This window comes from Bos mutus, chromosome 28 (genome assembly GCF_027580195.1).
Source record: "Bos mutus isolate GX-2022 chromosome 28, NWIPB_WYAK_1.1, whole genome shotgun sequence".
NCBI classification, from domain to species: domain Eukaryota; kingdom Metazoa; phylum Chordata; class Mammalia; order Artiodactyla; family Bovidae; genus Bos; species Bos mutus.
Genome location: NC_091644.1, coordinates 41,283,044 through 41,298,837, shown reverse-complemented (window position 1 = coordinate 41,298,837; position 15,794 = coordinate 41,283,044). Strand labels below are relative to the sequence as shown.

At 37.6% G+C, this 15,794-nt stretch overlaps 1 protein-coding gene across 1 annotated transcript in view; it reads left to right on the top strand.

Moving 5' to 3' along the window:
• TSNAX (translin associated factor X) overlaps positions 1-15,089 on the top strand; it is a 37,001-nt gene extending 21,912 nt beyond the window's left edge. The window contains exons 5-6 of the mRNA XM_005891159.3: positions 9,522-9,649; positions 13,261-15,089. Of these exons, the coding sequence (XP_005891221.1) occupies positions 9,522-9,649; positions 13,261-13,638 (506 nt within the window). The 3' untranslated portion in view covers positions 13,639-15,089. The remainder of the gene's footprint in view (positions 1-9,521; positions 9,650-13,260) is intronic.
• The last annotated feature ends 705 nt before the right edge of the window (positions 15,090-15,794 follow it).

The window sequence follows — 15,794 nt, the reverse complement described above, 5'->3', positions numbered from 1 at the left end:
TGTTTCAGTGATCTGGTAAAGGTAACTTTTGAAAAAACTCAGGTTGTACTCTTTAAAATAGCTATAAGTGCCATTTTAAAGATTGAGATATAATTTGTGTATCATAAAATTAACCTTTTTAAATTGTACAGTTCAGTGATCTTTAGCGTAACCACAAGGTTGTGCAGCTATCATCACTAGCTAATACCAGAATATTTTCATCATCCCTAAAGGACACCCCTTACCCATTGGCAGTCATTCCCTATCTACCTTTCCTCACCCCAAGGCAAGCACTAATCTGCTTTCTGTCTACATGGATTTGCCTGTTCTAGACATCTCATAGAAACAGAATCATACGGTGTGTGGCCTTCTGTGTCTGAATTCTTCACTTAGCATAATGTTTCAAGGTTAATCTATGTCATTGCCTCAATCAGCACTTTCTTTTTTATGGCTGAATAGTATTTCATTGGGCATATATACTACATTTTGTTTATCCATTCATTAGTTTTTGGACATTTGAGTTGTTTCTGCTTATGATTATTGTTAATGATACTGTTATGAATGTTCGTATAAGTCTTTGTGTGAACACGTGCTTTCAGTTCTCTTGGGCGTATACCCAAGAGGAATTGCTGGGTCAAATGTCAGTATTCTGTAACACTAGATGCTTGGAAAGAAAGTTGAGATTTGTAGTTTGAGTTATGATGAAATTACTCTATGATTTTTGATGGAGATTTGGGTGGAATGTATATTGCTTAAATATTATAAGAATAAATAAAAATAATCAGAAGCCTTTCATTGGGTTTCCTTGTACATGTTCTCATAGAAAAAGATGGAAAATAACAAATTACATAAAAGCAACCTACAGACTTCTCTCTTACTGGCAGCTGATTTTGTAAATAATTCTAATTGGATTTCATCCAAGGCAGAAGCAGAAGGGGAAGGCATTGTTTGATAGAATATGGCAGTAGATTGAAAATTTTCACCTTGGGGATTATTCACTGGAAATAGCGGATGTCCTTTTCATCAAGTTGAAACATAACTTGTTTAAACATCCTTTTACCTTGGGGCCAGACGTCCTTGAACTTTCTCTATGGTATATATTGAAATCTAATTTCTGTGGAGTAGAAGTTGGTTCCCTTATCTCTGAGGTGACTTAATCAAACACGTCACAAGGACAACTTAAATAATGACTTTAGATAAACTTGAAAATGTAATATTTGACAGCCACCCACCTTAATAGAGATTAATACCACAGATGAATTTTTAGGGCTCTTATTCCATATCCTTTTTTTCCTGTATGAAAATAAATCAGATAAGCCCTCTAATTCTGAACTTCATCGGTTTAAACTCTATACGTTTGTAAGAATATGTCTTTCTTAGTGGACTTAAATCCAAAGTACTATAGATAAAGGACAATTAGATAGTTCTAAACATTTGAATACCAAATGCCAATATTTTTGTCAAAACACTTGAGTTTCATAAAGCTATTGAGGAGGAACAGCCATTATAAATTGCATTAGAAGCAGTTTACTAAGCATTTGAGTCTGTTTTGTATATGAAGTACTATCGTGGGGAATGGAGGAAGGAGCAGAGTTGTATCAAAGGGAGGATTCTTGTCTTCATAGTTCTAGGGTGTAAAATAGGTGATCATGCAAAGCCTACTGAAGCATTTAATTGAAGTATAAGCTTTATGTAGTAGGTTTGAAGAAATGAGTGCTACCTTGATTAGAATGTATCAGAACATTTAACTCTTTTTACAGGTAAAAAAGATTTGAGAGAGAGCAACATAGGCACAGACTAGCACAGAACTGTGAAAGAATATAGTATCAGAGGCAAGAGAACAGGTAAATGAAGCATGGAGAAAAACTGACCTAGGGGTTTAGTGGGGGAAAATGTGAGAAAAAATGGGTATGTTTTACATGGAGTTGAATAAGGTAAAGTGGGAAGGGCTTGAATTTACTCCTTAAGTGGTCTGAGTGGATTTCTAGCCACAGTTAGTTCATCCATAAAGTAAGGATAGTAATACAGCCATGTAAAGTTACAGTGAGCTTTGAAAACGTGGATGTGTAGACTACCAGATACATTATCTTATATTGACACTTGACTTAGACACTACCAATGTTTTTTTTATATATTTTAAAAGATTTTTGTTGGAGACTTCTGAGTATATACCCAAAAGAATCGGAAGCAGGAATCAAGCAGATATTTGTACACTCATCATCATAGCACTGTTAGTCACCATACCTGAAAGGCGGAAGCAACTCAGGTGTCCATTGATGGGTAAATAGATAAAATTTGGTATATTCGTGCAGTAGAGTATTGTTTGGCCTTATAAATTGGAAAGGAAGGGCATTCTGACACACGCTACAACACAGCTAAATGCTCAGTGAGAGAAGCCAGTCACAAAGGGACAAATACCATTTGTTGTTTAGCTGCTCAGGCGCATCCAACGCTTTTGCGACCCCATAAACTGCAGCCTGCCAGGCTCCTCTGTCCATGGGATTTCCCAGGCAAGAATACTAGTGTGGGTAGCCATTTCTTCTCCAGGGGATCTTCCTGACCCAGGGATCCAATCTACGTCTCCTGCCTTGGCAGGCAGATTCTTTACTACTGAGCCAACAGGAAAGTCCGACAAATACCATATGATTCCATTTATATGAGGTACCCAGAGGAGCTGAATTCATAGAGACAAAGTAGAATACTGGTGGTTAGAGGCTGAAAGAGAGGGAATGAGAAGTCATTTAATGGGCATAGGGATTCAGTATTTTGTTTTTGTTTGTGTGTGTGTTTTGAGGGGCCAAACCATGTGACTTTGTGGGATCTTAGTTCACTGACCAGAGTTCGAACCTGAGCCCTCAGCAGTGAAAACATGGAATCCTAACCACTGGACCTCCAGGGAATGCCCAGTGGTGGGAATTGGTTGCAGAGCAAAGTCAGTGCACTTAATGCAGCACACCTGTACACTTAAAAATGGTTGAAATGTTTAATTTTATGTTCTTTACCCTGTTTGGTGAATTATATTTTTTTATGTGCATTTATTCATAAAATGGCAAAATTTTAGCAACATCATTCAGGGAAGTGCTTTGTTCTAGAGGCAAATGGCATTCCTGTTCAGTTGCCACATAATTTGGTTTCACTAAGATGAATTTTTTTTGATATTTCAATAGGAAGAATAGTTCATACCAGTCTAAATTTGAGAAGTACCACAAAGATCATGGTGTCTAGTACTTTTGTTTTATAGTTGAGACATAGTCCAGGAAGTTGGTTGTACTTAGTTGATTTTATTAACTACAAGTCATTTTTAAAAATCATTCATTAAAATAAATTTCCATGATTTGAATTGGCTCATGTGAATAAAACAATTCTACAACTAATGAATTCAGCCAGGTATCTTTTTCTATTCATAAAGAAGTGATGTTCTACCAATATGTTCTCTATACTAACTATATAGTTAGTATCTTTTTTAAAGTTCATTCAGTATTAGGAATGGTATTAAAAATATTAATTTGCTTTTTCATGCTTGTTTTCTTTTCTTTTTAAAAATTCTTATTCCTTTCCCACTGCTGAACTTTGAAACTTGAAATATTTCTCTTCAGGTATGGAGGCCGTTTCACCTCTGTGGTTCTTGCCCTGAATTGAGCTCCACTTCTCCCCTTGCACATCCAAACATTCCTGAAAGGACATTTACTCTGGGATGCCGTTCTTAAGCATTGTGGTAGATAGGTCCTGGAATTTCAGTCCTTGAACAGAATCAAATTCCTGGACATAATTTTCCCCCAGTGATTTCTGTAAGCAGACTGTCTCAATGTAACAGTATTTCCTCTAGGATGATTTAAACCCCCTTACTTAGAGAGCCAAGATGGTAAGAGTTCTTGTGACGTTAAGTCACAAATTTTTCCTGTTTCCTTCTGTCTTTATAATCATAGTGTATATATTGTGTTTTAATTTTTATTTATTTATTTTGTGCTTTTTTCTGACATGCACATTTTCCTATTTATTAACTGTCCCTGTAAAACATTTAAAATTTTAAATTATGGAGTAGGTCTTCAAAAATGGATCTACCTCATTTAACTATATTTTTGTACCTGTTATATCAGGCACAGAGGGTAAGTAGTGAACAAGGTAGTCATGATATTGCCCTTCCAGCAAGGGATGGAAGTGGACATTTGTTAGAGATTGTTATGTTATTTAAATATTACAGATTTGACTAATGCCACAGAGGAAGGGCTTATGGCACTAGGAGAACATATAACAAGGCCTTGACTTGGAATGTGGTGGCGTCAGGCAGTTTCTTCAGAGGTGCTATTTGATGGGACTTGAAAGGATTATTAATTCATCAGGTTGAAAAAGAGGAGAGAATGGAATGAAGGCTGAGGGAGCAGCATACAAAATCCCCCGAAGTCAGAGAGGGCACAGTGTGGGTGAGGAACTGAAAAAATCTAGCACAGAGTCAAGGAGAGAAGACAGAAATATGTGCATAAGTTATGTGCACACTTAGTTATGTGAGCATTCTATCTCACCAGACACACAATTCCTAGAATTCTCCAGGGAAGCAGAATCAATAGGACTCATGAGGTAGGGGCATGGGGCAGGTAGGTAGTAATTTATTTTAAGGGCTTGACTCACATGATTTGGGGGTTAGCAACTATGAAATTAGGAGAAGGCAATGGCAACCCACTCTAGTACTCTTGCCTGGAAAATCCCATGGACGGAGGAGCCTGGTAGGCTGCAGTCCATGGGGTTGCTAAGAGTCAGACACTACTGAGCAACTTCACTTTCACTTTCATGCATTGGAGAAGAAAATGGCAACCCACTCCAGTGTTCTTGCCTGGAGAATCCCAGGGACAGGGGAGCCTGGTGGGCTGCTGTCTATGGGGTCGCACAAAGTCGGACACGACTGAAATGACTTAGCAGCAGCAACTGTGAAATTTGTAGAGCGGGCCAGCAGCCTGGAATTTCTTTAAAGAGTTGATGCTGCAGTCTTGAATCTGAAATCGGCAAGCTGGAAACCTAGGCAGCATTTCTCTACCATAGTTTCGGGCAGAATTACTTAGTTGGGAATCCTCATGCTTCAGCAGGTTGGATGGGTGTTCCCTCCACCCCCACCCCTCACCATCTTGGAAGGGTATCTGCTTCACCCAGAGTCTTGATTTAAATGTTAATCACATCTTGAAAGTACTCTCATACCCACAGTTAACAGGTGTTTGGCCTGAGCACCAGATGAACCATCACATAGTGTTACCATGAGAGAGCAGGGAAGAGACTGGCTCAGTGTAAGTGGTAACCTCCCTTCTGACTGATTTCCTCTACCTTGAACTACTCACTGGGATTTGTATCCTGTCTGTCAAATCAGCTTGAGATTATAGGTGTACAGATAAAGTCATCCTTCACCTACAGGCTTACACTGGCTTATACCTATTAAACTGAGATAATGCTTGCTTGATGAAATCATTGAGCCTTAACCATAAAGCCCCAGGGAAGCTTGCTTGCACCACCTTCAACTGATAGAATCTTACATGACAAGAACTTTGCTGCTTGTATTTGCAGCATTTAACATACTATTTTTGTTCAATATGACCCTGAAATGTAAGCCAACTTTAGGAATTTGGGGGCAAGGTTATGCCTAGAAATACTGAAGAAGTAGGAAAATTCAGAGAGTGTATTCAAACAATGTACTTTTGTTAAAGGATTTGTATGGATTTACATATCCGTCTTTGAAATGTATAACTACATGAGTATAGTTATATACTATATAAATGTATAACTACCTGCCCATGGCATGAGTTGATGTAAATAGGGGTTGAAATTAAGCAGGTGCTTATAAACCATGTTAATGATTTTCCTCTGTATTCTAAGAGCCATGGAAAGCTATTTAGGCTTTAAGCAGGGTGGTGATGTGCTCATTATTATTAAGCTGTTATTAATTATAGTTATTAAATAGGCAAAAAAGACTATTTACAAGACTATTAAAAACTCTGTGGTGTGAGAATGGACGAGAAAGGGGGGAAAATAGATGGCGGTAAGGCCAGGATCCTCTTAGAATTGGCAAAACAAAGAGGGCTAGGTTTAGAAGGAATATTGTGAATTCATTGTTGATTATGTTGATTTTTGAGGTCCCTCTGATGGGATTGTCAAATATGCATTTGGATATATGTGATTCTAAACCAGAGATGTAAAGTTGGGAGATGGCAGCATTAATTGAAGCCAAGTATAGGTAATTTGCTGGAGAAGGAAATGGCAGCCCTCTCCAGTGTTCTTGCCTGGAGAATCCCAGGGACGGCAGAGCCTGGTGGGCTGCTGTCTATGGGGTCGCACAGAGTCAGACACTACTGAAGTGATTTAGCATAGGCGATTTGAGAGCCTAGGACTGGCACAGACTAAGAAGACATGGCCAGAGAGGTAGAAAAAAGGGGAACTAGGGAAAGATGCCATAAAAAGAACCAATGGGAAGCTTGTTGAAGCAAGGGAAAAAGTGGTCAAAATGCTGAATGCTGCTACATAATTAAGACTGAAAACATGTCCATTAGATTCATTAACTGGCATAATTTTATGTTAGAGCTGTTTTGGCCTAGAGATGTGCTCAAGCTGGAATGAAGTAGGCTGAGAAGTGTGAGATGTGGTTATTAAGAAATTTAACTGTGGAGGGGAGTAGAGATATCGGGCAATAGTTGCGAGGAAAGGTATGGCTTATGGATGGGAGAGATCTGAGTGAGTGTAAATGTTGACAGCATCCAGTAGAGAACATCAAGTGGAAAACCTCAAATAAGGAAGGGAGCATCTGTGTTAAGGTTCCTGCTAGGATTGCGTCTTGATTCTAAGGACAGGCACCTTGGCTGGCCTTTCACGCTGGAATACCTGTCTGTAGGGTACTAGGGGTGAAGGAGATACAGTACCACTGTTTATTTTTCTTAAGTCCCTACGGTAGTTATCAGTGTCCAAACAGGAGATAAACTGCGTTGTTGTTCAGTCGCTAAGTTGTGTCCGACTCTTTGTGACCCCATGGACTGCAGCACTCCAGGCTTCCCTGGGCTTCACTATCTCCCAGAGTTTGCTGAAACTCACATCCATTGCGTTGGATGAGATGTCCATCCAGCCATCTCATCCTGTCACTCCCTTCTCCTGCCCTCACTCTTTCCTGGCATCAGGGTCTTTTCCAATGAATAGGGAAGGTTTAATATAAAGAATTGACTGTATAGGGGACTTCTTTATAAGAGGAAACATGAACTCTATAAAGAGTACAGGAAATCAGAGGAGGAATCCACATCCATGGAAGGAACACATCTGGTGAAGTCACCCCTGCCCCCAGCTACCCCGTTAGAGTCATGGGCCATTGGATGGCTGAGATGTTGCGCTGATGCATCAGTCTCTCCACGGGGAGGTGCTGCACCATGACTCCTTGCCCATGGAGGTGGCTCACTGGGAACCGCTCTCTGGGTCACAGAGAGAACCTGCCTCCAAGGAGAGGCCTGGTGCTGCTGCCCGCCTCCAGCCGCTGGCTCCCCACGCTTAGATGGCTGCCGCAGACTGGGCACACCAGAACCAGAGCTCGTTCCTCCTGTGCTGTCCTTCCAGGGCCCTCTAGCAGCTACACTTGATGTGTGCCAGTGGGCAAAAGAGAGCCGTTTGGAGGTCCACCTCCATTGTGTGTGTTGATAAAACTGAGACAGTAAGTGGACAAGTGGCACTTCTGTTACTGATCTTGTACATTTTCCCATTTTTGTGTTTATAATGATTGTAATAATGGATATCTTTATACATAAATCTTTGTGCACATATCTTCTTTAGCTCCCATTAGTAAGAGCTAATCATGGTAAAGCTATTTAGTTATGTAATGAGTGATTCTTAAGTTTTGCTGTTTGCTTTTGTATGCCTGAAGTATTTCTGGAAGGAAATGAGAAATATAGGTTGTTGTTAGGAAAGGAAACTGGATTTTATTAACCTATTCCTAAAACTGAAATTTTACGAAAGTATTTTTATTGTAAATGTTAAAAGATGTTATCTGCTGTGTTAGACTCAACTGTGTTGCTTCATTTCGCAGCATGTTACGGTTTATTGAACAAAGTGCTCTATTGTGTCTTGCTCTGGCAGCACCTGTTTTCTGACTTTACTTCAGCATCATTTGCTGTTCAGAATGAGTCAGGATATTTTCATTTAGTTTTTTCCTTTTACTGCTGTAAGAACCAGGTCATCTATCTCCTTTTTGTCTTTGACCCTTGCGTGGCACGTGATGTGACGATACGGCAGTGGTCAGCCTTCTGACTCTGTTGCCGCCGGGCCTGGTTGTTAGTGTTAGCTACTGGGAGGTCATGTGAGCGCAGGACTCTCAGGAGAAGTGTTAGAAAGAGAACTTAAATACAGATGACCCTACCAGGTTCTGACATTTATCTGAACTTATTTTCCTCTTCCTATTTTTTACAATAAAGCCTTCAAAAAGAAGACCAAGTTTCTTAAACTGGCAGTAATGATAATAATTTTAAGAAACACTTTTTTCCCTGTAAGTACTGCCTTATAGATTAAGACATAATAAAATAATGCTGAAAAGTATGGCTATAGAATTTGGTTGTTTTAAATAGCACTATTTTTGACCTTTGCTGCTGCTGCTAAGTCACTTCAGTCGTGTCCGACTCTGTGCGACCCCACAGACGGCAGCCCACCAGGCTCTGCCGTCCCTGGGATTCTCCAGGCAAGAACACTGGAGTGGATTGCCACTGCCTTCTCCGTTGTGTGAAAGTGAAAAATGAAAGTGAAGTCGCTCAGTCGCGTCTGACTCGTAGCGACCCCATGGACTGCAGCCTACCAGGCTCCTCTATCCATGGGATTTTCTAGGCAAGAGTACTGGAGTGGCTTGCCATTGCCTTCTCCGATTTTTGACCTTTATCGATCTTTAATTCAGAGTGGACTCTGTAGGATTTACATCTGGTGCAACTGGTATTATTACTTGTTATTTTTTTTTTTTTAATTCAACTACTGAAGCAGAAAGGATTTAATTTGAAGTATGAGGAAAATGTTATTTTGAATTTTGACACTTTAACCTTCATTATTTACAGTGTTTTGGGTTTTTGACCTAGGAACATTTTAAGGAAGAGCCAAATTATCTTTAATTTTATCTCATGTGATTGTGTATTTTTGCTGCTTAAGGGAACAAAGGCTAATCTGTATAAGTTCTATTAAAGCCTACCAGAATTTTGGTAATAGCCCTTTCTTAAATCCTTTAAAAAAGTATTTTTCGGAAAATCTTTGCCATTTCTCTGTAGGAGAGAGTAGATTTGTAAGACTAAGGGACTCATGAAATACAAGGAAGACCCTGAACGCATTTCTGTCTGAGCCGCCTTACGTTCAGCCCCAGGAACGTGTGCTGTGTGCACTGCTAGTCCCCAGCGGCTATCCCCAGTGGTGTGTTCTCAGAACCCAGTCTCGGGCTGATGCAATAGATACCGTTAAGCTTCTGTTGAGCTAGATGATGATTAGTTTGAAGTTCTTTACTATGATATTCTTCCTAAGTTAGTGGTTGTTCCTTAGTAATTTTCCTGTTGGTTTTTCAGGACTGCAGGAATATGTGGAGGCTGTCTCTTTTCAACACTTCATCAAAACACGATCACTTATCAGTATGGATGAAATTAATAAACAGTTGATTTTTTCAACAGAAGACAATGGGAAAGAAAATAAGACTGTAAGAATTTAAAATCATATTTCACATTTATTACATAATTTACACAGCAGTGTGATGATTGTAGGAGATTCATTGGCTTATAATGCAAAGAATATTGCATATTGTTCTTTCTAAAGTGTGATTTCATAGATTCCCAGCTAGGGAAATGGTCTTTCTAAATACATTAGTTAGTGGCTCAACGACTGTGGGTAGGTTGGGGGGAACAGTACCCTTTTATGTAAAGCATTACGGAGTGGTTATTGCGTTAAGTTCACTTTTAGTTTTACTGTGTATTTGCTCTGTGCCCTTTATAAACACTGTGTCATTTAATCCTTTTATTAAACTTATGAGGTAAGAATTACTACCCTCATTTCACAAAAGGCTTTTACAGAGTTTAAGTAACTTATCAAGCCCTAGTCAAGCAAGTGTGACAGCTAACTTGGAAACCAGGTGTCTTGAATCCAAAGCCAGGAGTGTCCTTGTCACCCTTCCAGTGTTTCTCACCGTGTGCCACGGGGACCCCGTGCCAGGTATCTACCTCAAAGGAGTGTTTTAAAGGATTTGATTTAAAGATTTTAAATTAGGTAGTATACAGCACATGCCACATAGGTGCGCAATAGTTAGTAGTCATTATAAGAGCCAATGTAAAGTTGTTATGATATAGTGAGAGATGTTAATCTAATCACTGAGTTCATAATGCTTGTATCTGAAATAGTGTAATTCATCTTTTAAATAAATACTGTTTTTTCCCCCCTGAGTTTCAAGACATAATATTTAGGCCATGAGATAAAATTTTGAGTATTAGATAGTCTCCTAAGATATTAATACACTTAAAGGTACAATTAAACAGTTTTTTTCTTTTCTTTATTTTTCATCAGTTTTTCTTTCATTATTATTTTAAAAAATCTGTCAAGTAGGCAGAAAGTGGAAGAAGGTATGGAAATCGTATTTTCTTGAATGTTAATAAAATATTAATACTGAAAAGTGAGATAATTTGGCATGACAGGTGTAGCTTACTTCAGGGAAACCATATATTTTCTCAATTTTAAAAATTATGCGAATTTTATTGAGGAAATTCATCTTGAGAAGTAAAATTCTTTCATATTTTTAGTTCATTTAGTAAAGATTGAATTACAGAAAGAAGTAAGGGGAGCCTATGTGACCCTGCTTTTTAAATATATTCTAAGATTAGGATGTCATAATCATACACATGTGTCTTCTCAAAATGTTAAGACCACGTTCATAAATAATATTTCCTTTTAGTGCTAGAGATTCATTTTGGTGCTGAAAATTCTGGAAATACAATAGGGGAAGGTATTTTGCTCTGACTTACATATTGAGAGTAGTGTCAAACCATTTAATTCTTTAAAACTTCTTATGAAAAATTCAAATGCATAAGAAAAGTGGAGAGAATAGTCATACATATGAACACCCATGTACCCACTATCTGGGTTCAATAATTGTTAATATTTTGCCTTATTTGCTTCATCTAAATGTTTTTTGCTCAGTTAGTTTAAGTTATAGGTATCCTGATATTTTTCCCCTAAATACTTCAAGTCTATTGTGAAAAATTGCATTTTAAGTAATTTTATTTTCCCTGGTTTCTAATATATATTATCAGTAAAGCAGAATTTATTTCCTTGACAGTTTGTTGATTTTCTTAACATGCCTTTTTCTTCAAAATCAACTTTTTAATTATATTCAGGGAACTCCTAATGATGGAAACAAAGAACAGTAATGTTTTCTTAAGCAAAAATTATTTGTATAAATGACTTATAAAAACTCCAGCTGCTTCCCCACCCCCCCACCACTCCCACCATAATCTATGCTTTCCAAAAAGATATCAGTTCTCTTAACAATTAATAGAAATGAAATATAGCAGGTCAGACTATACTTGGGGAGCTGACTTTGGATACTTACCCAGTTCTAACCATTAACTAGTGATATTACCTGCATTGTTTCTGGGACCTCATTTCTTATACTCCATATTGAGAAGATTGGAACATATGGTCTCTGAAAAGTCCAACAGTGTTAGGAGTCATGTCCTGGATACAAAGCAACCAGAATCATCTATAAGACCTAAATTTCACTCTGTCATTTGCTCACTTAATTCTCAGTGTCTCTATTACCTGTAGGTAAAGTTCTAATTTCTTATCGTGGCTTTCTCCCCTTGCTCTATCCCTTGTTCTGTCTTTCTAGACTCATCCCATACTACTTCTTACTTTAAATTTTACTCTAAAGAAATACCTCACTTGTTCCTCACGTACACAGCACAGTTCTCATCTGCATGCTATTGCAGTTTCCTCTGCCTGAAATGTTGCCTTCAGTATAATTGCAACCCACCTAAGTCTCATCAGACTTTTAATAACAGTTCAGACATCGCCTCTTTCAGAAAGAATCCATTAGAGAGAAGTTGATGTGGAGAGAGGAGATTGGTGTGGTGACGGTAATGGTGATAGCAGCTAACATTTATTGAGTATTTACTTTGTGTTGGGCATTATGCCAAGAACTTGGTAAATGTTATCTCATCCTTAAAAATAAACCTCTGAGGTAGGTACTGTTATCCCATTTTACAGATGAGGAAACTGAGGTTTAGAGAGATGAAATAACTTGCCCAAGGGCATACACCTTATGAAGCAAGGTCCTGGAAGAGGTGGGAGGAGATGGGTCAAGGTCATTTGGAAGAGTTAACCTCAAACAAGAGGAGGGACAACTCATCATCTGAGACTGAAGGATAGAAGGTAAAGATGGATGTGGACATAAATAAGTTTTTTTGTTTTGTTTTATTTTGTTTTTAGGGATAAGGTAATTGAGTGAGCTTATGCCAGGGGATCTGGCAGATAACCAGGCCAGTGAAAGTAGGCAAGATTGTTTACTGAGAGTGAAGAGGTTTGGGATTGAGTAAGGGGCTGAGGAGAAAAGTAGTGAAGGTTTGAAATAGTGTTCAAAGAGATGGGCGAGAACCATCTAGGAAATAAGTAAAGGATTGGTGAGTAATTTGTAGTGGTACAAACGCTATACAGTTGTGATCGTTATTATTTTTTAGCCTAGTGGTACTCAGTACTTGAATAAAGCACTAACAAGAATAGTTTTTAATACTGATTCAGGGTGTGTTTTTGCTGGGCAGGTGCAGTAGAAAAATAGGAGTCTGAAGAAACTGAGGAGGATATAGCAAGAGAGTGTTAGTGTTAAATCATGATGGTCAGTGCTGAGTGGGGACAGAAGAGAGGCCAGAAAGGGACTAAGTGACTGAGAAAATCATGACTGGATCATAAACCTGGAGGGCTTTATGATTTGCCATTTAAATATGTAAGCCATTGTCACGTGATGAAGTCATTAGGCCTTAAGAATATCTTTATTTTATATGTCAAGTGAAGTTGGAAATGGTTGATTTTATAATGATACAATATTAGATTTCAGAATTATCTTGAAGTCGTAAATTCAACTCCTTGCTGAGGGCATGAGTTCTTCTTGTAACATCTTGATGGTCATTTAACAAAATGGATCGTTTTATTTAGAGAAGATTAGTATGGTTGACTCGCTGTTGATTTTGTGCCTTATATGTATACATAGTCACTCTTTTTCACAGTGTATTTTCTTTGTGTGTGTGTGTGTGTATTTTTTTTTACCAGCCTTCCTCTGATGCACAGGATAAGCAGTGCGGAACTTGGAGACTGAGAATCACGCCTGTTGATTACCTTCTGGGAGTGGCTGATTTAACTGGAGAGTTGATGCGAATGTGTATTAACAGTGTCGGGAACGGGGACATTGACACTCCCTTTGAAGTGAGCCAGTTTTTACGTCAGGTTTACGATGGGTTTTCATTCATTGGCAATACCGGACCTTACGAGGTTTCAAAGAAGCTGTATACTTTGAAACAAAGTCTGGCCAAAGTGGAGAACGCTTGTTATGCCTTGAAAGTAAGAGGTTCAGAAATCCCAAAACACATGCTGGCAGATGTCTTTTCAGTTAAGACAGAAATGATTGATCAAGAGGAGGGCATTTCTTAGGATAACATTACTCAGTTTTTCTCTTAAGAACTCCTAAGAGAGACCAATTTGTAAGACTGTTATTTAGTATATCATTTGACTTTATTGTGGCTTTAGAAATGTTTTCAGTTGTACTTGTTTTAAATTGTATACAGGCTGTACATAAAATTACCAAAATGAATCATTTCTTATATCTTACTCATGAAAATTTGCATACAGATGTGTTTGCATATATGCCTATTTGAATTTTTGTTGGCTAAACTTCGTCATTTATCTTTGTTAAATGTGAACATGCTTCAGAGTGCACTTTCTGCCATACCTGTTTTAATTTACTTTGTGTGAATTTTGGAGTGGTAATATTTAGTGGAAGACATTTATAGTTTAAGTTGGTGATTTTTTTAATATATAGAAAGATTTCTTAGTTACACATCTGGACTTGAGTTTCCTATTTAAATTTCTTGGTAATATTGTGCCAAGCCTCCAAAATAGGCTTATTCCATCGAATAAGAATTAAAATTATTATTAATGTACTTTAATTCTATGAGGTATTATAGTGAGAATTCATACTATATTCTGGCTAATTTTAGGTCATTTTGAATCCATATGAAACAGCCTTCCAGAAAAATTGACAGGTACCCAGATGTTAGTTTCTACATTTAATTTTTGTCCTTTATCACAGAAAGTCTGATAGAGAATTGGCACTAACATTGTAATATTGCCACTAATGTTTGAATTGAATTATATAATTGCACACACAACTGAAAAGCTAATGATTATTTAATAATTTTTCTTATTATATTTCATTAGGCATGTGTGGAGGCTTTCCTATTCTAACATCTATAAGAAATTACATCTAAATATTATAATGAAGTTTTGAAATCTTTGAAATATTAAGTTAACCCAAATCTTTATAGTTGTCCAGTTGTGTTAATTGATACATAAAAAGTTGCCAAAGAAGATTTATCACATACAATTCAGCAATAAGACAATTGTCAACACAGTTGGGAATAACAAGTAGTATCACTAGTAATAGAAGCAGCCTCACTAGTAATATTTAGAATTGGAGTTTGCCTACTAAAGTTAGTTGTAGATTATTCCCTGTGGTGTGAAACTGACTTGAGCATGGCACTGTTGGCTGACAACTAGACATTTCCTTTTGGTTTTGTGAGTTTTGAGAGTCTAGATATTGGATTTTATTTTTGGAAAGATTAGCAGCTCTGTTTGCAAGGGCTTATTCTTGGAAAGTGTAATTTTCCAAAAATTATCACCTAAAGGAAAATAAAATATATACATGCCTAATAGACTAGGTTTGTTTGTTGTTTATTCTGGTGGTAGTATGTATTTTTGGTTTCCCTATTCAAAGATACTGAAATAGTTTTATTACATATTTTTGTTTCTTTTGCCACTTGAAGTTGATGGATATCTTATAGATGTTTAAAACTGAACTCTTTGAATAAAATATTAAAATATAATAGTTTAGCTTATTTTTTGATCCGTTGAGAAATACTTCATCAAACTGTTAAGAAGTTTTAGCCTTAACAGGAAACTTGATACAGACTTGCTTAATATAGAGATTTATGATTTCTTAAAATGGGTCCAGAAGTAGTGAGAGTTTCAGGAAAGACACCCTTTCACCTCTCATTGACCCAAACTGGGTCACTTTCCTATCCCTTTAAACCAGCTGGTGGAAAGGAAGATGAGATCACCTTAATGTATCAAAGTGTCCATTATCTGAGAGAAGAGTGAACACAAGAAACTGAATTAGGGTGTTACCATCATAGGGGAAGGGGAAATGGCCTTTGGGTTCATAGTCAGCACTATCTGCTACAGGTGGATTGGTGCCATGGCTATTGATGCATTTCTGCGTTACATGTTATACTAACACAGTAGGTGTTAGGCCTGGATGGTAGAGGATCTCTAAGTATATCCTGAATGTCTCTCAGTTTTAAAACGGTTGCTCTGATACCATCACCTGTGATAATGTTTTTCATCTTTATTATAAAAAGAAGCTGGTTCTAGGTAACACCGCAAGTTCTGAAAAATTCTAAAATAAAATTGGGTATTTCTTTCATAAGTAATTGCTGCATGTATTAAATCAGTGTTTTTTCCATAATAAAGATTGCAGAACCCTAGGGCTTTTTGAAGGTGCCTCAAAGAAAGGTGTTATTTAAATGAGA